The 27,203-nt window shown below is 51.8% G+C and overlaps 1 protein-coding gene across 1 annotated transcript in view; it reads right to left on the reverse strand.

The window, feature by feature from the left end:
* Positions 1 to 2,774: 2,774 nt before the first annotated feature.
* Positions 2,775 to 27,203, reverse strand: part of FAM163A (family with sequence similarity 163 member A) — a 59,254-nt gene continuing 34,825 nt past the window's right edge. The window contains exons 2-5 of the mRNA XM_081297513.1: positions 7,880 to 7,971; positions 5,539 to 5,560; positions 4,600 to 4,714; positions 2,775 to 4,138 (exon numbers count right to left, since the gene is read on the reverse strand). Of these exons, the coding sequence (XP_081153639.1) occupies positions 3,722 to 4,138; positions 4,600 to 4,692 (510 nt within the window). The 5' untranslated portion in view covers positions 4,693 to 4,714; positions 5,539 to 5,560; positions 7,880 to 7,971 and the 3' untranslated portion in view covers positions 2,775 to 3,721. The remainder of the gene's footprint in view (positions 4,139 to 4,599; positions 4,715 to 5,538; positions 5,561 to 7,879; positions 7,972 to 27,203) is intronic.

Genomic DNA, 27,203 nt, shown 5'->3' on the forward strand with positions numbered 1-27,203 from the left:
GCCTGCTGCAGGTGCGGATTGCTCAGGCCAGGGTGCCTGCTGCCACCTGGCTCTAGTTATGGCTGCCATGACCCCGAGGTGGGGCGAGAGCCTCTCTCACACAGATGCAGACACACTCTGGCTTCATACCCAGGTTCTCTATTTTTGCATACAAAGTTATTTCCCATCACTACTCTATAAGGCTCCTGTTTTGTCATCTCTGCCCCACACACTTGGCTGTGGCCAGTGAGGCTCAGCATCACAGGCAGAACCTCTCAGTCTTGGGTTGCAGCTAGCACAATCCCTCTCCCCCAAAGCAATCAATCCTCCCTGGATGTGAACTCCAGCAGAGCCCAGGAGGGGCTGCCTGAAGCAGATGAGGCCTCATGTGAGCAGTAGAGGAGAGGAAACGGACCTTCTGGCTGTTGAAATGGAGCGTTCCCTCTAAAATCCATGCCCAGTTGCCCCTTCCCCGGGAGAAGAACGGAGAACCCTGTGGAGTTTCTATTTCAAATTTCTCATTTATTTTGACATTCACTTGGTTGTGATTCCAAGTTATCAAAGATGCAAGACAAGAAATCTGCAGGAGTAGTGAAGTGGAGGCCGAGAAAGATGGCGGAGAAGACTGGGCCCCGCCTCCTTCTTTTCTGTTCAGGGTTCAGTTTGAAGAGTGTATAAATAGTGTCCCGTAGTAGACGCCACAGCTAACAGGACAGTGTGGCCGAGTGGGGTGAGCTTCCTCCTCCACGGGGCAGGCCTGTTACCGTCTGGGCCTGGAACATCTCCGCCGCGCTCCTGCGTGGAAGGCAGGCTCTCCAGCGCAGCAAGGTCCCGGGTGGGGCTTTTAGGCAATGATTGGGTCCTGGGGGCTCAGGACTCATCCGTGGATTAATGATTTGATAGATTGATAGTTTGAATGGGTTTTCTGGGAACTGGTGAGAACTATAGGCAGGTGGAGCGTGGCTGGAAGATGTAGGGCACTGGGATTGTGGCCTCGGGGGCTTCTTCTGTCCCTGGCCCCTTCTCTCTCCCCGGCTCTGCTTCCCTCTGCCACACCCTTCCACCATAAGCAATGGAGCCCACTGACCATGGACTGAGACCTCTGATGGAGCCCAAATAAGCTTTTCCTCCTCTAAGTTCTGATCAAGTATCATTGGTCACAATGACGAAAAGCTGACCAGCACAAGGCCCGGCAGCCACAGCGGGGCAAGCGAGCCTGAGCCTGGTTTGCAGCCTGTGCTCTGAGCAGTGAGGGCTGCATAGGGAGGGCAGTGACCTGCCTTCTAACACCCCGGATCTAGATTCGGACTTGGGTTAAGAACAGTTAGGTTGGGACAGCTGCCGGAGGAGACAATGCTGTGGGATGCTTTGTCCTCAGGGACCCCAACAGATCAGGGGCAAGAAGCGGGTGGTGGTTAGCTGGGTTGTGCTGATTCTTCCAAGGCAGGAGGTGCAACCATGGAGTTGTTATTTTTGGTGGGGAAGGCTGTGGCCCTGGGGTCATTGGCTGTGGAATTGAAGGGGCGCAAGGCACCGGGGCTGGTCCTCAGGAAGCAGGGAGGGCGGCCAAGCCCAGCAGCTCATCACAGGGTTACATTTGCCCAGGAAAGGGATCAACGCTGTTCCCCTGCACTGGGAGACGAATCTCCTTGACCCGCCTGGAGCTGCTTCCTGGTGCAGAAGCCTTGCTCCCACCTGAGGAGGTCACTCCGTGGGGGTCAAACATGTCTGTCTGACAGTTAGAATTCAACCAGCATCCCTGTACACAGGATCAGACAGCTGGGAGCATATCCATCCCCCATCAGGAGGAGGGCGAGAGGGAATAGCCAGGCTGCACCTGTTTTTAGGAAGTCCTCACTTCATACAGCACTAGGGGGCCCTTAGACTTCACCCTCGTCTTCCTGGAGAAAATAGAGTCTCAGAGAAGTGACTGGTCCTAGAGCCAATGAGTGACCAAAATGTGGCCAGAGCCCAGGTCTTCTGCTTCTCAACCCAGTGTGCTTGGATTCCAGGTTGAGACGTGAGGTGGGCGTCCCCCTTCCCACTCCCTCCACTGTACCTACCCGTGTCGAATACTAGGATTTCAGCAGAGAGGCCAGCCTCATCCCTGTGCCGCCATCTGCAACATTCAGCGACTCAGGAGTGGGCAGGGGTTAGCTATGCCCTCAGAAGCGGGGACAGCCACCTTTTACTGCAGAAGCTACTGGAAATTGCATCAGATATATGACTTAAAAAGCATAAGGCAGGGTTGTAAAAAGCAGGGTTGTAAGCAGGACTTGAACTTGGGACTAGAGTGAAACAGCAATAAATGTCCCACCAGCAGGAGACCGGAGAGTGGGGTGGCCAAGAAGGGTAGCAAGCACAAAAGTCAATTGCCAAGACACACCTGATCCTCAGAAGCCCTCTAGTGCTCGGGAGAGCTGTTGCTCCCTGTGGGACAAAATGATCTGGTGACACGGGTGGATGCCCAAGTGGAGTCCCTGGCTTCTGGAGGAGCTTGTGGGGGCAGCTTCAGTCACTGCAGCATTGCCCCACGGACTCCAGGCTCTTCCTGGACCTTCTGTCTGGTTGCCATAGGGACTGGCCCCCTAATCACCTCCTGGGGGCTGGGGCTGGGGCTCAGTGGTGGAGCGCTTGCTTGGCACATGTGAGGCACTGGGTTTGATCCTCAGCCACCCATAAAAATAAATAAAATAAAGGTATTGTGTTCATCTATAACTAAAAAACAATTTTAAAATATCACCTCTGTTCTTGCTGCTTTTCTTGCTCATTGGTGTCCCTGGACGCTTGTCCTGGGCAGCTATTACTGACTGTGACAAAGCCCTCAGTGGTGACTGCTGGTGGTGACTGGTGCGTGTGCACCTGGGGAAAGGAACGCACACCTCCCCACAGCACTGTGGCCATGCATGGCGCTAAGCGAGGTGGACCAGGGCCTGGGAGGACCAGAGGGATCTCAGAGCTAAGCTTCTAGAACTCTAGTAACAACTTGAAAAGCTTCTCCAGCAGGGGGCAGCTGGTTCCTAAGGCAGAGAAAGGATGCGGTGGGGGAGGGGATTGAACAGGGATATTCAATGCAGACCCTACATAACCTATGCCACGACCTTTAAGGTCAGCTCGGTGTTCCGTGGGGTGGCGGTGCAGAGGCAGGTGTGGGATGTTCAGTCATCAACAGGCCCAGCAGAGCCGCTCCAGGGACAGTACTAGCTCTGGCCCCCAAGGTAGAAAACTGGACTGTGAACGAGCTCCTGGCTGACCCCAGCATGCAGGCCTCACCTTCCCTGCCCTCCCCAACTTCTGGGTGTCCAGTCCTCACTTCCCTCCTTTTGCCCTCTGTCCCCCTTTCTTCTGGACATGGCCGCTTCATCTCCCACAGGCTCCAGAGGCCCCTAGAGCCGTGTTCCCTGGGGCTCCTTTGCCCAGCCAGCAGAGCCGGGGCTTGGGGATCCTGGAAGGGGTTGTGGTGATGCAGGGGGTGGTCAGAGGGGAGTCAGAGAGAAACTGGGGGAGCGGCAAGGCCAGCCTATCAGATGGGCCCCAACCTGTGAGCCACGGGGCGGGCAGGAGCCAGGCCTGCCCTGGTTCTCAAAGCACTCAGCAGCTCAACCTGGCGAGCCCTCCGCCGTGGAGCAAGAAAGGCCAAAGAAACGAGGAGTCTTCTTGGGGCTGTTGGAGGGCCACTGGCCGCCTCCTCTGCTCCTCCGGGTGGCAGCGTTGGTGTGTGTGCTGGCTGGGGTGGACGGGGTCACACGTCTGTACTAATAGCCCTTGGATTGGTGAAGGCCTCACGCCCAGAGCCTGGCCAGGTCACCGGGTAACTCTGGGGCGCTGCCAGTTTGAGGGATGGGGGTCCCCCCTCCTTGTAGCAAACGGGAGCAAAGGAGAGCCTCTCGCCTCCACCCCCGTTGGGCACCATGTCAGCTGTCCGTATGTAGAAGGGGGTGTGGTAAGGGGAGCAGGTGGTGCAGTGGCCGGCGGCCACCCCGCACGGCTGGCTGCAGGGCTCGCCGGTGAGAGGTGCCAGGCTGCCTCTGCCGTCCAGGGCTCGAGAGCTGCAGGCATTGCAGGTGGGGCCCCTGGGGTGGGCGGGAAGGCCATGCTCCTCCTCTTCGTCCTCCTCCTGGTCTGCATCTTCAGCTGTGCTCTTCTTGCAGCAGTAATACTGCGGGGAGGGGACAGAGATAGCTGAGAGGTGGTGCACGCCCGCCCCCGTGTACACCTTGCCTTTTCTCTCCCTGTTGCTTAGTGTAGTAACTCCAGGCTACGGTTGAGGAGGGCAGAGAGAAGGACACACATCTCAAGTGGAAGGCAGGGCTGAGGGCTTTCCAGTAGCAGCGCTCAGAGTATCCCCTGAAGGGTGGCCTTCCCACCTCTCCCGAAACCTCAGGTGAATGTGATGACCCAGTATCTCCTGGCCACTCCCTGGGTACCTGAAGGGTACAGAGGGTGGTGCGTGGCTCCCTTCCGACCACCCACAGCTCCCAGCCTCCTGGACTTAGGTCTCCTACACTCCATGGCTTTGGGCTTTGTTGGGCCCAAAGTGGGCTTCCAGTTTTCTGCCCCCATAATGAAGTGGTTTGCCGGTGGCCGGGCAGCCTCCGGCCACAGGCCCAGGGGACTGACCTGGAGCCTACAGTAGCACAGGACGGCGATGATGCAGAGGAGGATCACCGTAGCTAGGATTCCGCCAGTGATCACGACCGTTCCCGCGGTCATCCGCCCGATGCCCCATCCAACTCTGCAAAGACATGTGCAGAGGGTGAGACGCAGGGGACCTGAGGGCAGCAGAAGCTGGGAGGGCCTCAGCGCCCCAGGGCCTGAGATTGGCAGGGGTTGGGGCTGGGGCTGGGGCCAGCCTGAGCTGGAATAAAATGAGCTGGTTACGCAGGTGGGTGTCTGAGTAGAGGACTGGCCTCTAGAAGAGCTCGTGGGGACAGCTTCCATCACTGTAGCATCACCCCACGGACTCCAGGGAGGAGGCGGGTGCTAATTCTGCTCCCCGTTTCCAATGTCACAGGTTCTTATTGTTTCCTCCTCAGTCCTCTTGCCCCCATTCCTCTCTCCCTACCTCCTTCTTGACCTCCCTGGCCCCATGGTTCCAATACCGGCCTCTGTAGGGGGCTGAGGCTCTTGACACGGGAGGCCTTCATGGCTCACAGGGACAGTTTGGGATGGTCACTAACCTCCCTGTTCCATACAGGAGGAGCTGAGGCCCGATGGATCGGCTGGGATTCTGCCCAGTCCGTTTCCCCCAAGGACATGTCCTTACTGCTGCTCCCCTGGGTACAAACACTGATGGTCCCGGCTCTTCCCTTGCTCAAGCCCACATTCCTTTTGGGGGAACTCTCCTCGCCTTCAGTTGATGGTAAACAAGGCGAGGTGAGACCAGAGGGAGTGGGTGGGCCACGCCCAGGCTCCTGGAAGGCTGTGTCCAGGCTGGGAGACTGGTCCTGCCGATGGATGTACAGGGGGAGGCAAGCTCCAGTAAGGGGCTGCCCAGGCCTCCCAGGGAACTGGCCGGTGGGGTGTCTGGAGGATGGAAGAATGACTGTAAGCACTTACGTTCAGTAAAGGGAACGGTGACCTGCAAGACAAAAAAGGGACAGAGATGTTGGGAGAAGAGTGTCACCCATTGCAGAAGGCCCTGAGGGCGAGCTAGTCCCTCATCTCCACCTGCTCTCGTTCTCTCATCAGCAAGCCCACAGAGCCCAATGCAGGACTCCAGGTGAGTCTCCAACTGCCAGTAGATGTCCATTCCACTCGGAAATTCCCACTGTCACCTCAAACTCAATTAGGACAGGCTAAAGCCATCACTCTGCTCTTCACACAGGCACCCCACCTCTGAGCGTCGTCTCGGGGGTCCCACCAGGGCTTCTCTGAAGGGCGTGGCAGGCTGTTCCTTCCTCAAGTGGGGGCCAGACCTCACCAGCACGCTGCTCACCATGCTGGGCATCCTGTGTGTTCACCAGGAGGAAGAGGTACCTTTTCCTTCACCCAAAGACACCTCCTGTCCTCCACTCTGCTCTGGAGGGCTCCTTCCTCACAGTAGCACTGTTCTCAATTCACTTAGGGGTGGGGACCAGGCCTGGGCATCCTGGGGGAGCTGGCTGGAAACGTGGTCCCCCCTGAGGCCTAAGAGCCGGAGTCTGCCTCTTGACAAGGTCTCAAGGGGGTTCATTAGTTGATGGAGCCATAGGATGTGCTCCTAGTCACTCAGACTTTAAAATCCTTAGGATCTTCTTTGGCCTTTCCCGGTCTTCTGTTCTCCACTGCACCGAGTCAGGGCCCTGCATCTCAGGCCCGCACTGATGCCATGGCTTTCCTAACGGGTTTTCTTCTTCCCACCAGGCCCCCCTTCCCCTCTGTGGCTCCAGCGGCTTCCCTACATCACGCTGTCTGCAGTGTACATTTATCTGGGCACAAACTTTCGTGAGGAGCTTCAAGGCCTCTGCCCTCCCCTCCCTCCCGTGTGTCATTACCAATTCACCTTTCCCTCCAGTTCCCCCACGTGGCGCCTCGGCCCTGTCAGGTAGCCCCGGTTCCTAGGAAGCTTATAGCTTAGTGATGAAGACACTCAGCACATCCCATGACATGGAGTGAGACAGGCAGCCACGTCACAGTCCCGGGGCCTGGGGACACCAGAAGGGCAACTGTGAAGTGGGGAGGTGTGCCATGTTTGAATCCCACGAGCTGATGAGTGGGAGACAGGTGGACAGGGAAGAAAGAAGAGTCCAGAGGCGAGAAGCACCTGGACTTTGGGGTAGTAGGGTTCCAGAAGTGTAAGGGTAGGCTTGTATCTGGAGAGACTATAGGCAAGGCACAAAATTGGGACTTACCGTTGTGGAGATGAAGGGGGTTCCCTAGGGGCTTTCAGTGGAGAAGCGCATCATCTCCACCTGTTCAAATCCCACCCATCCTTCAAGGCTGCAGAAGCCTTCCTCATCTTCCCCATCCCTGCTCTCCCAGTTCTGGACTCCTCTGCAATGCCTTTTTCCATGTTCCTTCTTCAAATTCTGCCTCAGGGGGATGCTAGTGGACTTTTAGCGTGGGGATATCTTGACTCCTCCACTAAACTGCCAGTCCTCTGCACTCAGGGGTTGTGTCTTGGATTGCTTCCTATACCCCCAACCCCCCCAGCATCATGCATCCTGTGCAGAAGAGTGGGAAGATCATTTCACTGTGTAGCACGTCACAGGCCTGGCAGTTATGACTTCAATTTTCCACCAGGGGGCAGAAAATTGCAACTCTCAGCTTAATCCCATCTGCAAACTGTTCAAGATCAATTTGACTTTGCCCAGATGCATAGTGGGCCAGGCTTTGGGGATTCACTGAGGCATCTAGTGGGGGAAAGATGAACCTCTGGCCAGAGAGAATTTATGTGATTTCACGACATCATCACTTTATCCTGCCCTGTTTCCCTGCATGCTCAGCCGAGGGCTGCTGAGGAGCCCTGTAAGGTCATGACTCGTGACAGACCAGGACGCAGCAGACCCAGGTCATCATGCCGGGGATTCCTGACCCAGAGAAACTCAGATAATCAGTGTGTGTTGTTTTAAGCTGCTAGGTTTGTTGTAACTAATACACGTCCCTGAAGATCTCACAAAAACTCCACAATGCAGGAGGGGCAGCCTAGGTCACAGCACGGCAAGTGTCTGAGCCAGGATACCAGGGTCAGGCTGTGGGGTTTCTGTCAAGCCGGCAGCTTCTTGGGGAGCTTTGTGAGAAGGAGGAGGAGTCCCTGTGTCTCTGCCCAAGTCCTCGCAGGTCTGGGGCACAATGACTCCGTGGGGACCATGTCCAGGACCAAGACTTTCTGAAGCTCCCTCTCCATCCAGCTTCCTCCCCACTCAGGTCCCCAACACCTGTCTGTGGGGGTAGAGGGTTGGCTTGTGCCTTCACTTACGTGAAACAGCTGGAGCAGCGGTGGCTCAGTCACACAGGCTGCACCTGTACAAATAGTGGTTGGGGGTTCCTCATGGCCAAGGGTATCAGTCCCTGCCAGAGAAGAAAGAGGAAGGTCAGTGGAGGCTGGACATAGAGGCTGGGAGGACAGACAGGCTGGAGCACTAGGTCATGACCTGACCCTCGGTGGAAGTCTCCCAAGGGCTTTGCTTCTTGTCCCCCATGGTGGCCTTGGCCTTTGAGAACCTGGGGAGACTCATAAGGTGGTATCAGGTCCCATCGCCATTTCCTTCCCTCTGTGCTGCTGTCTGGACCCCTCACACCTTGGCCAGAAGCTGGAGGCCAGAGGATAGACATGGTGCCTCAAGGACTGGCATGCCTGTGGCCAGCAGGTGCCAGGAGCAGAGCTTTGGGAGCAGCTCCGGAGGCAGCCAGCCACCTGCAGAGCGGCCTCAGTCCTTCCCTTCCAGGCCTCCCAGTCCCGCACCCTGGCCTCCTTTCCCTAGGAGGCTCTCACTGCTGGGAACACAGGTCCCGTGTGCTTGGAGGTTACAGCAGGGCTCTTCCTACCCAGTCGTGAGTGACGTCAGAAGACCCAGGAGAGTGGGACAAGTCCTGAGCACTGGCGGTGTGCAAGCTGCACAGCGGAATGTAAGAACATCTGTTTCAGGATCCACAAACCCACCTCTGTCCCCCATAAAATGCAGGTGGGTCATTCATCTGGTGAAGAACTGGGGAGGAAGACTTTCCAGGCAGAGCTGCTGCTGAGTTGTGAATCCCTCCCTCCAACGAGGAAGGAGGACCAGGGCTGGCCCCGGGGTGACCGACATCCCACCCAGTGGGGCCAGTCGTCAGAAATCCCAGCGGAAGAGGCTGAAGGTGGTCCCCATATGCCTGGGGCTGAGCAAAAGCTGCCAGGACCCTGTGAATGGAGATGGGGTGTTTGCCTGGGTTAAGGGAACTATAGGAGAGAGGGGCACAACAGGGAATCTCAGGGGGCACCCCACCCCGCCCCATTCATAAGAGCAAGGGCCAGTTTTAAGGCCTTTCCAGCTCTCAGTATCAGAACCCCACGATTTCTATCCTGGCAGGTCTAAAACCAGTGCAGTTAGGGAGGGAAAGTGGGGGTGGGGTGGGGGTGGTGTCAGACAGCAGAGGGACCTGTGTCACCTCCTCCCCAGCTGCTTCCAGCCTGAAGCAGAGCCAGACCCAAAGAAGGGAGAAGACTGGAGGGTGCCGATTATTACTCAGGACTGGCGTTCTAGTCTCCAAGTTCAGACTGCATCTGTAACTTCAACTAGCTAGAAGAGAATCTACCACCCAGGAGTAAGAGAGCAGAGGGGCTGGCCAGGTTTCTCCCACCGAATACATTTTAAATTAAAGGAATACTTGGGGGGGAGTTGCTTTTGGGGCACAAACCATGTGTCATACTTGCTTACTGTACTAATGACTTATAGAAAAACAACTCATGAAATGTAAGGACTGTAAGAGGTCTGGCCCAATATCTTTATTTCTACATGAAGAAATCAAGTTCAAAGAGGTCAAGGGACTTGCTTAACAAGAGAGAGACGGAGCTAGAGAGGTCCGGGGACTAGACTCCTGAACCCAGGGCTGCTGTCACTCCTTCCAGAAGGTCTACACTTACTTCACCACGCGCTCCTAACGTAGGGTTTCTCAAGTGGGCTTGATAGTGACAATCACCTGAGCCACATGTTAAAAACAGACCCCAGCCAGGTGAAGTGGTGCAAGCTGTATTTCCAGCTCTGGAGGCTGAGGCAGGAGAATCGCAAGTTTGAGGCCAGGCGCAGCAACTTTAGCAAGACCCTAAGCAACTTAGTGAAGCCCTATCTTGCCCACAGCAAGACTGGCTTTGAATTCTGTGTCCTTTAGGCAAGTGGGCCAGAGGTCAGGAGGAGGAAGGGAGTCTAAGAAGAGTCAAGGGCACATCCGTCTGGGGATGGCACCTGTAACAAGGTCAGGATGGGAGGGCCCCAGAGGCATTCTGCCAGCAGAGGCTGGGAGGGACATTAAAAGCCACCGTGATAGAACGTCTTCCACTCTGCTCTCTCTGAAGGACCCTCAGTGACTCAGCGTCACTGGATTAGAGTCACAGAGTCACCTCACCTCCCAGCCTGGGCAGACATGGCAGGAAACGCAGCAGCCACTGCCCAGCACGGGTGATGAATAGGCACTGCCCTGCACCCCGTGGCCCCGGGGAACGTGGGTGATTGAGTGGGCCTCTGTGCCAGCCATCTCAGGGTCTTCTGACCCAATCAGACCTTCCAACCGCTTATCAACTCAAATTGACCGGCAGGTTAGCGCCCCAGAGAAGAGGAGCTGCGTTGCCCCTTGTCACCCGTCTTCTCGGACCTCGGTCCTCAGGCAAAGCCTTCAGAGGGGAGGAAAGAAAAGGGTCCTTTCCCTTTGATTGTGTTTCTGCCCACTTCCAAGCCCCGACTAGAGAATGAGAGTTGGAAGAGGTGGTGACCGCACAGGTCCCTTTGCCCCAGATAGGCAATCACAGCAGCTCCCAGGAGAGCGCTGTGTGAGAAGGAGCCTCTCTAGGAGAGATGGGGAACTCTTGCAAATCACCAAAGGCAAAAAACCCAAGGACGTGGATGTAATGATGGGCCAGGGGCAGGTGGTTTTCAGAAGGGGTGACCCTAAGGGCTAACAGGAGAATTAGGAAGAGGGGGAGCTACATGGCAGCTAGGTAAGATCCCAGGTGACTGTCTCCCCACAGACACTCCAAGTTGGATGCACAGTCATGCCTTCTAATATGGAAACAGTGACGACGCAGACTCCTACAGACCCCAAACTGGACACCATCCAGTGCTGAAGCAGTGGAAGTGACCAGTGCTAGAAAGTTCAGAGAGAATAAGCAGCCTGAGGAGAAGGTCCGGGAAGACGGGTACCACCAAAGCTGGAAGAGGGAGACTGGAACACACCTGATCCTTCAATGCCCAGACCCCATCGCACACCAGTAAACATCTGGAGCTTTCAGGAAACCATGATCCAACCTAATATTCAAAATGTAGTGCCCAGAGAGCCGGGCATGGTGGTGCATGCCTGTAACCCCAGCGACTTGGAAGGCTGAGGCAGGAGGATCATGAGTTCAAAGCCAGCCTCAGCAACTTAGCAAGACCCTGTTTCTAAATAAAATATAAAAAACAGGGCTGGGGATGTGGCTCAGTGGTCAAGTGCCCCTGGGTTCATTCAATCCCTAGTACCAAAAAAAAAAAGATAGTACCCAGAAACTGATCAACTAATAAACAGTTTGGGAGAACTCAGAGAATTTAAAACAGTTTTATTGTGTGAGTGTGGGGGTGGTTCCTGAGGACTGAACTCAGAGGAACTCGACCACTGGTGGCTGCCTATGGAAAGAGGGGAATGAATGTAGAGGTGAGAATAAAAGAGAAAAAGAAAATAAGAGAGGGGCTTTTCATGGACCAGTGGTGAAAGACGTGCTCTGATCTGAGGAGTGTAATTACTTCGTCTTTCTTCTGCATCTCAGATCCAACTCAAACCAAAAGAGAAGGAAGAGGCCCTCACTCCCCCAGGGAGCCCTCCAGGATGGACTCCACATTGCATGTTCTTCTTTGGCCTTCCTCAGGCCTGCTGCCCTGAGGTGCCTGTGTGGATTAATACACTGGTGTCCTGTGGGTACACTTCCTCCTTCACTAGCTTACAGGCCATTTGCAGGCTGAGATCTTGTGCCTTTACTAAGGTCCACTCTGGCTCTCTGGTGTTTTGCACATTTTGGATGCAGGAATGACTGGGTCTACTGGGAAAGCTGTTTTCCATGCAGAGTGCTGTTCCCAGAGAGCCTTCTAGTCTGCCCTGCTTAGCTGTGTGTAGCGGAAAGAGCACTGGGCTGCGAGGCCCATAATTTGGGCTGATTCTACCTTCCTCGCCCATTACCTGCATGACTTTGGGCAACTAATGATCTCTTTCTTTGCAAAAGGGGGATAAATAATATACCTTTTTTTATGGGATGAGGGTTACATGGGGAATGTGGGGAGGGTGTTAGTTAAAAGTTATGCCACTCTCTGGGAGGGGTGATGTTGCCCCAGGAGCCTCAGAGGCCCTGATGTCCTCTGTGCTTAGAGGCAGAGATGATTATGAAAACAGTGGCCCTTGAGACAGATTTTGGGCTTCTTCTGAGCAAATCCTACCTAGATCCTGCAGAACAGGTGACCCCAGATCTTAGCTGAGCTGTACCTGAGCTGATGCAGGGGAAAAGTGTCATCCCCTTTCATTCTGTCCTTGACCCGCTGCTCAGGTCAGAGTGCGTCCTAGGGATGGCATCAAGACTTTGACTAACACTCTAGCTGGGGCCTCTGAGCCTCGGCACACTCGGAACACACACTGCTGTTCCCTGTCACGAGCCGCCCGTGGGCTGTGTGTGGACTGTTGCGCCTCGTAGCCAAGTGAGGGGCGAGGTCCGGCAATGGAACTCCCTGTCAGGGACCGATCACCTGATGCAGGTGAGCCTCCCCCTAGGGCTCTGCCTAGGATCCCACACAGCACCTGAGAGGGGTGTGACCTGCCAAGATGTCAGTCAATCATGAAGCAAGACTCCACCCTTGAAACCTTATCCCTCTCTGATGTCCCTGCTGTAAAATAAACCAAACGCTGGCTCAGACCCTCTTTCCAGAGTGGAAGCTTGACCCTTAAGGTCAAAGAGCCGTCTGGCCCTCAGTTCCCAAATTCTTTCTGTGTTGTGGGATTTTCCATCGTGTCTCTCAGCCAGCACATTTCACGCCAGGGAAACCCCAAATCCATAGCTCATGCGGGACACGGGTGGGTGGTGTAAGATGGCAATTCTCTTTATTTACTCCTTGTTTACTAGTTACTGAGCGTGAAGGAAGGTGTGGAGCTCTTGGGGGCAGTTGCGGCTGGCCTCCGTGAAGCCTCTGCAGGGCCAGGCTGAACCCACGTCTTCCCTGACTGCGGTGACAAAGCTCAGGCTGCTCTGCACGTCCCCTCAGTGGAGGCTGCACTGGCCACAGAAGAAGAGTGGGCACAGGTGCGTGGGAGCCCTGCGCTGGCAGAGCCTGAGAACCAGCTCCGGTGGGGTTGGGAGGGGTGTGACCCTGTGAAGCCCCTGAGCACCCTGCTGTGTGACGACGCTGCCCAGTGAATTGTGAGCCCTGGATCGTGGTAGATATTCAGTACAGATTTGTCCAAAGGAGAAACTAGTCAGTCAAAGCACGCCAAGTTCTGGGAGTCCTGCCTGACACCACCCACCTGTCGCCTCTGCAAAGCACCTCAAGGGCACTTCAAGCTCCACCTCACTGCCACCTCTGACGCCCCTCTCCTGGCCTCTGTGGGCTCTCTTCCTGAAACCCAGCTTGGTCACAGTCTGTATGACACCCCCGGACCTGCGTAGGTGTCCTTTCAGATGAGTGTGGGCTGCTGTCTCTGCTGCTCTTCGGGTCCTGGGGACAGTTCTCCTCCCTGCCTTGGAGGAAGGGTTGAAGCAGCAAACCTGTGAAGGGCTCGGTTCCCTGGACTCAGCTTTGTTTCCCTTTCTCTTTTCCTAGGACGCTCACTGGAGCAGCTGACTGCCTCCCTGGGCCTCATCCGGTTTGGCCCCCAAGCGTGGACGTTTCTGATTTCTCTTATTTTATGGAAAACATTAAAGTTCAGAAGGTGATTTGGCCAAGGTCACAGGGCTATTTCAGGGAGACCCGGGACTCACTGTCCCCACTCTTTCCAGAACCAGTACAGCTATTGCCATGTGAGGAACACATGGGGCGGCCCATCTGTGTGCTGACCCCGCTCTCCTAGCCCATGTCCATGCTTTGCTGGCCTCACCCTGTGGCCTCAGTTGCTAACCTTTGGCAGGAGGGCTGGGGCCACCACAGCCGGGTGTTGTGGAACAGGGTTCCCATTTCATCGGGAAATGGTGTTGCTGCTGATGTTCAGGTTTCTCTGACTGTACTTGACATCTGCAGTTGTTTGGCAAGTGCTCAGGCAGCAGGCGTCCAGTGACTGCTACACAGGCTCCTTAGAACAGAACCTCCACCCGGCTCGCTTCTCCTCTGGGGCAAGGTGTCAGCAGACTGGAGAACCCAGCTGAGAACTCAGGCTGCCGAAGGGACAGAGCTTGACTTCTGCAGCTAGCTGAGTAAGGAGAGGCCTGGCATCAGGCTGAGATGGCCAGAGGAGCCAGCTCTAAGGACTGGTCACAAGCAGAGGGCCGTCGGACTCAGGCTTTCCAAGAGGGACAGGGTTTGAGGCAGGGGAGAGGACTGTACCCAAGGAAATTGAAACCAAGCCCAAGGTCATTCTCCCTGAAGGACATAACAAGTCCTGCCAGGAGGTTTGGGGACTGCACTCACAAGGTGTGGGGGCTGGGGAGCATTGCTGGTCCCCTCTCCTCGGCCTCCAGGGGTCTGACCAGGCCAGGCTGTGGGCTTGTCCACGGTGAAACAGGGCAGTGTCTGGGCTTAGAGGCCTTAAAAAAAATGCATCAGGATCTATTCAGAATCCTCAATCACTTCAAAGCAAACTTCAAAAACAGGTGTAAGTGTTCTGAGGCGGCTGTCGAGAATCCAGTGCTGGGTAAGCAGGTCAGGAGGCACAGGGCTTTTGTGAGAGCACAGGAGAGGCCCCTAGGAGAGGGCTCACGAAATAACATCCCAGGCAGCTCCACCTGGGGCAAGCCCAGCACAAGACAGAGGGGACCTGGGGACGGCCAGCCGAATCTGCCGGCAAAGGGTCCGACTGGCTCAGAACTAAATTCTCCTCTCAGCCATGTGACCAGAGCTTCCATTCCAACTCCCTTAGGGGACAGGGGGACATTCACCTCCAAATGTGCCTTAGATTCATGTGCTCAAGTCCACTGTACAGCACACATGAGGTTCCAAGTTCACCCCTCCTGGAAACTGTCTTATTGATTACTAGAGCCAATGTTCTGATGTGGAGAGGAAGCAAAACCGGGAAAAAAAAATCATCTTTATCTCAAATCTTTATGATTTTATTTTATTTTTTTTTAAATATTTAATTTTTAGGTTTTTTTTTTAAGGTGGACACAATATCTTTGTTTTATATTTATGTGGTGCAGAGAATCGAACCCAGTGCTTCACACATGCTAGGCAAGCGCGCTACCACTTGAGCCACATCCCCAGCCCGTGATTTTATTTTTTAATTGACAAACAAAAATTATCAATACTTATGGTGTATGACATGTTTTGATACATGAGTGCATCAGGAAAGGGTAACATGGATCACCTCACGTACGCAGGTACACTTACGACCTACGCTCAGCATATATTTTTAAGTATTATTGTTATGAACTATCGTCACCATGCTGTACATCTCTTGAAATTATTCTTCCTGTCTCAATCAATCTCATTTCTGCAGAGTCTCTGACTTCTCTGGCAGGAGGACAGTCCTGTGCTGGTTCCTACAGCCAGATCTTTGTCCCTTTGCACCCGGTGGCCAGGGTGGGGAGGCTTGTGCGATCCTAAACTGCAGCTTCTGACTCTTCCTATGGAAGGGAGACGAAGGTGGGAGTGCATTTCAACCCTGAGTCAGGCTGAAGGGCTGAAAACCACAGGTGGGTGCTCATCGGGGAAGCCCCCAGAACAGGATGAGCCAGGTAAGCCTGTGCCCTAGGGAACGGCTTTGGAGGGCTAGTGCGTGGGTCCTCCACTTCACGTGGCAGCTTAGGCTGAGGCACAGTGTCCATAGCCTTCCCCTCTTCTGCTTTCTGAAGTGTGTCCACTAGCTCATCTTCTGGACAAGGCAGACTTGGAGTGGAAGGTGAATCGGGGAGGCACCCTGCTGCTGGGGTTAATAGAAGTGAGAAGGGTTTGAACATTCGCAGACACTGAGGGAAGAGGAGGAGGACTCCAGGAGCTGGCATCTGAGGAACATCCGGGGGGCACTGCCAAGAGCAGAGGAGGGTACTAGTGTGCCAGAGATGGTGGGGGAGGTGGAGAAAGATTTCAAAAATCTTGGAGGAAGATTTCAAAAAGCCTTCTGGGAACTTGGTGGTGCCCGACCTGTAATCCCAGCTACACAGGAGGATTGCAAGTTCAAGACCAACCTGAGCAATTTAGTGAGACCCTGTCTCAAAAAAGCGGGGGGCGGGGGGTTACTGGGGGGAGTGCAGTGGTAGAGCGCTTACCTAGCATGTGCAAGGCCCTGGGATCAGATCCCCAGTACTGCCAAAAAAAGTTTCTTTATGCATTATGAACGAAATTCTTTGAGATCTTTTAAAAAATCTTCAATAAAGAATTTTAATTCCTTTTCAAATATGTTTTGCATATTGCAGTTTCTTTGAACGCAACACCATGAAGAAACTGGAGCCCCTCAGAGCAATGAATTTTTCCCTTCGTGGTTTTTAATTATAAAGCAGAATGATTTGTTTAAAGAAAGATAATCAGTAGGAATTACCAGCAGCTCTCAGAGACGGGAGGATGCCAATTTAAGTAACATTCAAAAGAGACTGTCGGGCGAGCATTAGGAACTTGCTAAATTTGCTAGAGTTTGTCTGTGTGGACTATCAGACTATCCGATGAATCCCGGAGGTCAAAGTACAGCTCCCATCAGTTATCAGAATTCTGTGACCGCAAAAGGATCAAGCAGCAAATAAGATGACGAATGGAGAGGAAGTGAAGGAGGACGGGGAGGCTAGGAAGGAAACGATAAAGGAGAAATACGCCTGTCGTGGGACCCGCAGGCGGGGAGGAAGGAAAATTAAATGTAAGCAGTTACCAGGTAGGAGTGGTCAGGGCAGGAAGTCACTCCCACAAGCAGAACAAGCCAAAGTGTAACGACACAAATTGAAAAGATACAAAGGAGACAGGGATCAATTATAGATATTAACATATTTATAATATTAATGATAAATACAAGTGATGATTATTCTTCAAATTGTCCCTACTGGCTAACCCCTCTGGGGCCAGCTGCCATTGAGTCCTGGGTCTGTGGACAAGACCATGGCACTAGTCCAGTTGGTGGGAGCAATAAACCCACAGAGCAGATCTGAGGACAATTTGACAGTATGTATCAGAAGTATCCATTTTGCCTCAACCAATTCTACTTCTGTTGTATTTTATTTCATTTTTTGTGGTACTGAGCATTGAACCCAGGGCTTCATCCATGCTGGGTCAGTGTTCTACCACTAAGCTATCTACCCAAACCTTTTTCATTTTGAGACAGGGTCATGTTAAGTTAGCCTCCAACTTGTGATCCTCCTGCCTCAGCCTCCTGATCAGCTGGGATCACAGTTGTGCACCACTGTGACCACTGCAATTTGACATGTAAGGAGTCTATCCTACGGAAATGTGCAAATAGGTGTACAAGAATGTGTCTGGCAGTAGAATCCATGCAGTCATACACTGCTTAAGTAGGAGGATGCAGCTGGGCTCTATGGCATGTGCCTGTAATCTTAGTGACTCTGGAGGCCGAGGCAGGAGGATCACAAGTTCAAGGCCAGCCTCAGCAATTTAGTGAAACCCTGTCTCAAAAAATTAAAAGGACTGGGGATGTAACTCAGCAATAAAGTGCCTCTGGGTGCAATCCCCATTGCCAAGAAAAAAAAAGGGAGGGGATATGTCCTAAGAAGACTTTGTTATCACGTGAACATCATAGAGCATACGTGCATAAAGCTAGCTGGCACAGGTCAGTCACTAGGTGTGGCCTCAGATGCAATTAGGAGATACCAAAAATAAGATGCTGATGGTGCAGACTTTACAGTGAGATTTAAAAAGTTATAGAAGGCCTGCATTCTAGTGATTAAAAGTCTAGTAAACCCACACTCCAGAAACACATCTGTCTCTATCTTGTTATGTACATATGTTCCACTGTGACCGTAGGCTACCGGGTCGTCAGGGATAGGAAATTTTCAGCTCCTCTGTGATCTGATGGGACCACCACCGAGGACCTGCTGCACTGTCAACTGAATCATCATTATGCACAGAATGATTGTAATTGCAAAAATTTGATAAATATTCATCAGCAGAGCAATAGTTAAATGAATTAAAGTTCTTCCATGGAACACCGTGCAGTTGTGAGAATGAGGCAGAGAAAGATTCCATGTACATTAAAAGTCGTGTGTACAAGACTAACTCCTCCTAACCTAAAATCACACTCATACATTGGGTGTGACCCGTGTTCCCATTTCAGGGGAACGTGGGCGTGGGTAATGGTGCACACTTGTGATCCCAGCAACTTGGGACGCTGAGTCAAGAGGACCTCAAGTTCAAGGCTAGCCTGGGCAACCTGGGGAGATCTTGTCTCAAGATAAAAAAAAAAAAGAGGGACTAGGGATGTAGCTCAGGGGAAGAGCACCACTGGGTTCAATCCCTAGTACCACAAAAATAAATAAGATAAATAAAGCAAGCCAGGAAATAGGCCAAAATAAGGAAAAGATTATAATCAGGTAACAGGTTCACTATAGTATTTATAATATAAATTCTAAATACTAATACTAAAAACTGGAAACACGCCAAAGCACAGGGTACGGTTATTATAACAAGGACTTTAATATAACAATGTGAAGTGGACAAGAATTCACACCAACTGACTCCCAGGTGAAGAGCTGAGGGCTGGTTGTGGAACAAAGGAGCGGACTCTGCGGCCCTTGGCTAGGTGGGGTGTGTGGAAATTCATCCGATTTGTCTCTGTTTTAACACTTTCTGCCAAGCTGTTTAATAGCTATTATAAACCCCGTTTTGCCCATGGACCCCCTTCAGAGCAGGTCCTCCTTCTCCTTCGGCACTTCCGTTCATTCTGATGGCCTCTCCCGTCCCCCTCTCACCCCGTCACCAAGTGTCGATCACGTGCTGTCTCTCTCCGGGTCATTGCTGGGGAAGGAGGCCAGGCTTGGAGTCGGAGGCCCAGGCTAGATCCGAGGTTCAGTGGCTTGGGACGGACTTACTTGGCCTTCTGCCATTCCCAGGCCTCATAACAGGGCCCCTCTCCCGCCTTATGCTGGGGCACCTCAGTGTGGAGGCCCCTCCCTGCAGCCTCTCGTGCCCCCCAGAATCCACTCATGCAGTGTCTGAACCCTTTACCAGATGCAAACTCCTCTGATTCAGGGGTCTGTACCCCAAGGGCCCATGGATTAAGGGTTTGGTCCCCAGCTTGGTGCTTTGGGGAAATGATAGAAACTTTAAGAGGGGGCCTAGTGGGAGGCCTTAGGTCATTGGGGGTGCACCCTGGAATTGGGCATTGGGACCCCTGCTCCCGCCTCTTCCTCCATTGCTTCCCAGTCACCATGAGGAGAGCAGTTCGCACCATCACATGCTTCCCTCCCTGATATACTGCCTTGCCACAGGCCCACAGGCAATGGGGCCAGTTGATTATGGACTGAAATCTCTGAAACTGTCAGCCAAAGTAAACCTCTCTTCTTTTTAGGTTTATTCTCTCAGGTATTTTGTTGCAGTAATGGAAACCTAAGATGTCTTATTTATGTTTGTGTTTTTCAGAGCATTAAGCAAAGAGCTCTGTACATAGTGGGTACTCATATTTGTTAAGTCAAAAATCACACACATAGAAGTACTATGGGAGTCTTTCACAAAGCAAAGGACTGCTGATTTTTAAAAATGAGTATTATTGGGGATGGGGTAGTAGCTCAGCAGTAAAGTATTTGCCTAGTATATTCGAGGCCCTGGTGATCCTTAGCACCACGTAAAATAATAAAATAAAGGTATTGTGTCCAACTACAACCAAAAAATAAATATACATAAAAATAAAAATGAGTAGTATTATAATGACTGTGACCTAGTTTCACCTCACCATTAGGAATCCTCAAAATGGGCCTATCCCCAACCTGAAACAGAAATGACTAGCATGCTAGTCTAAAACCCAGATTCTGGGGAGCCCCTAGTTCTCTGTGGATTCAGCCTATAATCTGTATTTTAAGTAGGGTGATTATTTAACTTACTGACTGAATGAGGAGTAGAGAGGCCTATTAATAATCATGCTGGACAACACTCCTGGACCAGGAGAGGTGCCTTAACTTCAGGGTTTCTTTGGGGAGTGGCGTGTGAGACCTGCTTGGCAGAGGGATCCAGGTTCCCTCTCTTGCTCCCCAAACATCAAAGTCAAGACCGGGCCCCCCATGGAGGGCCGAGCAGCAGCCACAACGCTGCCACTAGGCTGTGCAGAAGCAGAGGTGGCCAGGCAAGGCAGCCAGGGTCTGACCAGGTCTCAAGCAGTGGTCTGCTGCCACCTTAGATGCCAGCCGTGGCCACTGTGAATGAAGCCGTAAGGGACTCCTCTGGTGTCCCCCCCAGTTATCCTTCAAGGACCTGGCTCTCCTCACTCACAGACGGGTCCTAGGCCTAACAGTGAGAAGGAGCAGCCCTGTGAAGTCAGGCCTCGGGGCCAGCAGCCGCCACCCAGCTGGGGTGGTGCCCTGCCATCTGACCAGGTGCCCAGAGCATCATTCAAGACATGCCACTCCTGTGGCTGGGCCTTGTTTCCTTCCAGGGGAACGTTGGTCACTTTGCTTTTCCTCTTAATTTACAATCATGGAAATCACCCAGGTCCATCGAAGCCAATGCTGGGACCTTTGAACCAAAGCGAGCTATGAAATGAAAACCAAAATATGAGCCCTGGACTAGCTCCTCACGATCCCCTGAGAATCACTGAGACATCGTCTAGAGCCGGAGTTTCATGGTCCCCCAGTGGCATGAAGCCAGCAGCTCACAGGACTCTGCATCAGCACATACAGCTCCCTGCTCTTGTTTCTGTGCCCACTGCTTCTCCTTGGTCACACACACACACTTTGTGTCCATGAGACAAGCCCACACGTTCTCACATGGATGGATGATAAACTTTCTGATTTGTAGCATACTTTACAAACTCTAGGAATTTGGGCAAGTATGACCTATATTAATGGGCGAGTGTGTGTGTGTGTGTGTGTGTGTGTGTGTGTGTGTGTCTGCCTGCCTGCCTGCCTGGTGGGTGATATTGGGGATTAAACTCAGGAACTCAAGCAGGCTAGGTGGGTGCTCTATCACTGGGCTACATCCCCAGCCCTAAATAATGGATTAATTATGGCTAAAGAACAATCATGGAAACCTATGTGACATCGGTAGACAGATGCATACTCCCAGCCACTGGGACACACAGAGACGGACCATAACCAGGATGCGCCAGGACTTGGAGCCTCACTGCCAATCAGTGAGCAAGGAGCAAGCAACCCAGAGATGCTGATCCTGTTTAAAAGCTTTTGGAGAAAGGATGGGAGGGGACATTCTATTTAACTTTGTTAAACTAAAAACCCATCATTTGAAAACGGATCAGCCTTATTCTGTGTTTCTGTTTCATAAGGCTGCATGACTTCATGCTTTCCTTTTTCTCCATGAATTAATATTCCTATCCCAACTACCTTTACCTCTCTCTCAAATATTCTTACTCCATTTTAATATGAGCTTTGTGGGGTGATGGGGATCATCATTGATCCATTTTATTGATAAAGTAGGCACAGAGAGAACAGGGGAGCATACAAGGAGTATGTGGCCACTCAGACTGGTTCTCAGGTCTCCTGTGTCAAACATCAACCCACTTCTGCCATAGATAAAAGTGAGAGAGCACCAAATAACAATAAAATCAAGCCATTCTTTTTTTTTTTTTTTTTTTTTGGTGGGGGGAGGTACCAGGGATTGAACTCAGGGGCACTCAACCACTAAGCCACATCCCCAGCCCTATTTTGTATTTTATTTAGAGACAGGGTCTCACTGAGTTGCTTAGTGCCTCACTGCTGCTAAAGCTGACTTTGAACTTGAGATTCTCCTGCCTCAGCTTCCTGAGCCGCTGGGATTACAGGTGTGCACCTGGCTTCAAGCCATTCTTTATTGGCATTAATTGTGTCCCTCAGCACTGAGCCTGAGCCTTCTGCTTAAGAAGAATGAGAAATGTCTACCAGAGGTTTATTACTCATGACCACCTTCTGAAGCAGAAATTATCATTTCCACTTTACAGATGAGGAACCTGAAGGTCAGAGAGATGAAGACACTAGTCCAAAGCCCCACATTCAGTAAGTGGCATCGGGATTTGTACCTGGCCCACACGAGGTTGAGTCTCATTAACCTCTGGGCTCCATTGCCCTCCTGAGGGAGGCTGACGGTTCTGTAATAGGAAGATGATTTTGACTCAGAGGAACACTATTTAGCAGTGAAGAAGAAGAAGGTGCAGAGACAGGAGGCAGTGAGACCAGCGACGAATCATAACTGGAGGTGGCTGGACATTCTGTGGCAACTTGAGCTTGGCTGGGCTGTTAGCGTAAATGACTTCTAATTCCTTCTATTCAAGGTCTTGCTCTGAACACTGAAAAAGGATGCAGAGGCCATAGACCATATGTCTAAAAACCTAAAAATCAAGCTAGGAACTGTTAAATAAAAAATGTTCCATCCTCCTGCCTCAGTAAGTACGCTTTTATCAGATCTGGAAAAGCAGGTGCAATTGTAGAATTCCAAGGCTCCTCAGGGCTCTTGCTGAAATGTGGCGATGTGGGGACAGTGGGCCCAGTCTCCAGCCTGCAACCTGTCCCCTTCTCTTTTTACCCTAGACTGGGTCCTGGGCCCGAGGGGCCTCCTGTGCATGCAGTATGGACACCGCAGCCTGAAGGTCCAGGTTCCATCCAGTACCCCCACAGAACTGGCCCTCAGCTACCTGTGCAGGCTGTGCCGCAGGGGTGGGCACACCTGAGCAAGCTCAGAGCAGGGGAGGGAGGCAGGGCCAGGGAGTGGCCTAGGAGGGAGGACACAGACACACCCTCTTGACCCCAGACTTGTTCTCCACCTGGACAGGGCTGTAGCTGAGAGAGGCCAGGGCACGGCCTCACTTGCCTGAGTCTAACACATCTAACCATGAGGTTAGACTCCGTAGGGATTCCCTTTCTCTTGCATGTTTATGTTATCTAGAGCTAATACACCAGTTGAAGACAAAATCCTCTGTCTGGACAAGATGTCTAGGCTGGAGGATTCTGAGCGGGGCTTTAGGGGAGCTTTGCTGGGCTGTTAGGCTTCGGGGGCAGTGACCCAAGAGGGAACATTGCAGAAGAAGCGCAGACAAAATACTGGCAGGAGCTCTAATTTAGCTCCTTTGTGTCTGCTCACTTCTCGCCGGCTGCTTGATGCTTGGGCTTTAAGGATTTCCCTCCTCTTTCCCAGTTTCTTCCACTTCACTCTCCTTTTTCTCCCATGTTCCAAAGGCCACATCTTCTGGGTGGAACTTTCCTACAGAAAACACACTAATGTGAACCCCAACCTCAGTGATTGCCGACAGCCACCAGCCAGAGCAGTGCAAGGGTGAATTTGGTCTCTTCCGGGTGATGGTAGGCAGCTTCAGAGGCCAGGTCTGTCCTGTGCACCAAGCCAACTTTCCCTTGGCCAGCCTGTTTCTACAGGTGTTCTGGGTTAAGAGAGTGGGTTCTGGAGGCCGTCAGACCCGGGTTGGCTCCATGACTTCTCAGCTGTGTGACCTGGATAAATCACTGAGCCATTTTGGCCCTCAGAATCCCACTCTAAAATCTCGGAGAGAGACAAGAATGTTAATTACACTGCAGGGCCATTAAGAGACGGGTGAGAAAAATCCACAAGAAGCACTTAGACTTGTAATGAAAGCTTACAGCAGTTGCTCAAAAAGACGTCAGCAGGTAGCACTCACATGTCCCACTCCTGATGCATTCTTTTGGCTTCCGGGCTTGAAACCTGGGCACTATCTTTGAGCCTCTTCCTCCTGCTACCAGCTGAGTTGAGAGTTGTCCTGCTTCAAATGGTCCCAATCTACCCTCTTCCTTTCCATCTCTTCTCTATGCTGTATTCAATTTTCTAACGGTTCATGATCCTTCCCCTTCTAAACATTCTGGGATTCACCCATAAAACACGGACTTGCTAGGCACAATGGTGCACACCTGTAATCCCAGCAGTTTGGGAAGCTGAGGCAGGAGGATCACGAGTTCAAAGCCAGCCTCAGCAACTTAGTGAGCTCCTAAGCAACTTAGCAAGATCCTGTCTCAAAATGGAAAATAAATGGGCTGTGGATGTGGCTCAGTGGTTGAATGCTCTTGGGTTCAATCCCTGGTGCCAAAACAGAAAAACTCCAGAGAGAATCACTTGTTCATCCCTTCAAAACCTAGCCCGAGTCCTTCTTTTCTGCCATTATTTTCCAACATCCAAAATATGAGTCTTCAACTCAAGTTGCTCTACGTGTGAATTTTGGCAATCAGATATCTAGGTTCAAGTCCAGACTCTGACAGTTATTGTTTCGGGATCTGGGATGGGACTCTTAACTGCTTTCAAATTTCTGTGTTCTCATTCTGCAACCCAGGGGTAGTAGTATTTCAATATTGAATGACTTTGCCTCCCTTTTAGGCTGGCTGTGTGGATTAACTAGGACAATGTCACGGCACTCTGCAAATATTGAGTGTTTAATCACTGTACCTCTGGTCCTGGCCACATTTGTCCTTGCCTTTTAAGGAACCCCTCCAGGTGCATTTAATAATGCTCTAATAATGCTCTAAAATGAAGAAAACAAGAAGAAAGAATGTGAGAAGAAGAGGAGAGAAATAAATCTGATACCTCTGCTCTCTTGGAAATGAACTTGAAGATTTTAAGGTTAAGTAACCTTAAATTTTACTTATTTCAAGCTGTGGATTGGATGGTTCTCCAGAACCATTTTCAGGTTCGCAGAAGGCTTCTGGTGGCAGACACATCCACAAGGAGGCCGTGCTATGATCTGCACCAAATCCCATCTCCCAATCAGGTGTATCTGGCCTCAGTCCAGCGGAGATCTACATTGGTTCTTGCAGGCTTGGCACGTATAGAGGGCAGCGGGGCCAGTGCAGGAGCAGGCGTTGGCCAGGGCAGGCTTTCCCTGAGGCTCAGGTCAAGATGCTTCCTTGGGAGGAAGTAAATGGGCTCTGGATGGTTAACATACAATCTGGGAGTCACAGTTTTATTTCAGACCAGAGGGATATCATTTGGATTAAGCAAATCTATGCACAGGTGAGTGGGCGGTGGGAAAGAGGATTATTCACTTTCAAAATGGCTCCACTTGGCTGGAGGGTTTTTATCGCCCCCCCCCCCCCCCATTGATCATAGGCTGGGGCAGGGAAACAGATGCAAAAGTGGAGTGCTCCGAGATTGAAGGTCAAACCTGCTGCTGATTACACAGGGAAAGTGATTAGGTGGTGGTTGTCGAGATTGCTTTTATGGTGGAATCCTGAGAACCACATCGCTCATATCTGCAGAGAAATTTACAGCGTAGAAATCTCATCTATTAACTTGCCTCCAGCAATCCCTGAGCTGGAGGACATCAGGGACAGCAGTTCCCAAGTCTGGCTGGCATCAGTGCCACATGGGGGTTTTTCTCTTCCCTCTTTTTTTTTTTTTTTTGCAGCACTGGGGGATTGAACTCAGGGCCTTGTGCATGTTAGGCAAGTGCTCTACCACTGAACTTCTAGGGAGCTTTGTAACCACCTAGTACCCCAGATCTCATTCAGACCCCTGGAGTCTGGATCCCCACAGGTCGGAAACTGGTTAAATGCATCCCCTGGGAAGCTCCAGAACAAAGCCTGGCACTCTGGGGAGCTGTGGAGTGAAAGTCTAGACCTTGCACTCACGCCCCAGGCTACTCCTTGTGCAATGCTCCTGTGGAGTGTTTCCTGATCTCACACCAGCCTGCAGCCTGCACAAAGCGCTGTGACTTCTGTGAGCACTGCTCTGAGTTGTGTAGTCATTTGATTACAGACCTATTTACCTGCACAAGACCGTGGGGCAGGGAGCCTTTGGGGCAGGGGCTGTATCTTGCTCATTTCTGTATTCCTGGATCCCTGGTGACCAGTGTGTGGTAAGGGTTCTAAAAACACCAGCTGAATGAACACAAGCATGCTGGTACCTTGACCTGTGATTTATGTCAAATTTAGATCAAGCAAGTCTCAAAATAGATGTGTTTAGGTTGAGCTCTCCTTGCTCAAATGGCCCAGCTAAACAGCTTACTCTATTTACTATAAATTAAGAGGAGCCTTGGGCTAAAGAGCTTCCTTAGGAACTAAAGTACTGTTTTGGGTTTGATACCAATTGTTCCATGACCACTTTAGTGTTTTTGAAATAACCTCATTTCAAACGTAATTAATAATAGTCCTCTGTAAGTCAGGGTTTGCTAATGGACTTGATCTAATTCATCCTCCACCTCGCCAGTGGTAGGGAAAATCTCGCTCCCTCTTCCTGGCATCAGGCCTGCTGTCTGGGCGCTGGCTGAGCTGGCACATGGAGCAGTGTGGCCCTCCAACCCCTGCCCTCCCATCAGCTCCCTCCACTGCCAGACCCTTAGGAAAGGACCATGGTTCATGGACCTGAAACTCACAGAAGCACACAAGGATGAGGCTAGAAACTCTGGGCTCAGAAATGGCAGGGGCCAGAGGTGTTATAGGTCATGTTGGAATCACTCAGGGGCCTGAAGTCTGAATTTAAATCCTAGCTCTCCTTGTGACCTCAGGAAGTTTATTCAATCTCTGAACCTTAATATTTTCATTTGTAAATGAGGATAATTTGTATCTTCCTTATTAGGTTGTCCTGAGGAGTAAATGATGCGATTATGTTAAAGGGCTCAGGCACGGTAGCTGGTATCCCTGGAGACTGAGCCCAGGGCTTTGGTGGGAAGCCCTAGAGCCGGGCTGGGCCCCAGGGCCCACCTGCATACTATGTTAGAATCCCCTTCAGGTTGGTGTGAGCCTGTCAGGCCTGCAACCCAGGTAGGTGGCTGGCTCTGAAGCGCCCTTCTTCCTCTGGGCTGAAAAGGATTCTTTGCCCACCTGTGCCTGGCTCTGGTATACCCTGGGGCTGTCACTGCCAGCCTCCTGGGGATCAGGGAGTTCAGAAGGGCCCAGCAGAGGAAGGCATGAACTCCAACTCAGGTTCTTGGGTGGCTCTAGGAGCCTGGAAATGTGTTCAGGTACTAATTAACTAGATTAAAACAACACTAGGACCATTCTAATACAGCCAACTGGTGGACGTTAAAAAATATGCTTAATAGTTTTTGGCAAGGGTGTGGAGAAATGGGCACAAGCACCCACGAGTAGAGATGCGACCTCTCCAGAGGGCAATTTGTCCACGTGAACCAGTCCTAAAGAGGAAGGGCTCATCAATTCCACCTCAAGTATTTACTCTAAGGAAGCAATCGGGTCTGTGCGAAAACCTCCAGTCAGCCACTGCGGCATCGTGTTATGGAAGCAATCGAGACACTTAACAACAGAGAGACTTAATCACCACACAAGTGGAATACCACGGAAAAAATTACACAAACACCGCTGAGCAAGCAGGCTATAAAGCAGTATTACTGTGACACTCTTTAAA

This window comes from Spermophilus citellus, assembly GCF_964194105.1.
Source record: "Spermophilus citellus genome assembly, chromosome: 6".
Taxonomy (NCBI): domain Eukaryota; kingdom Metazoa; phylum Chordata; class Mammalia; order Rodentia; family Sciuridae; genus Spermophilus; species Spermophilus citellus.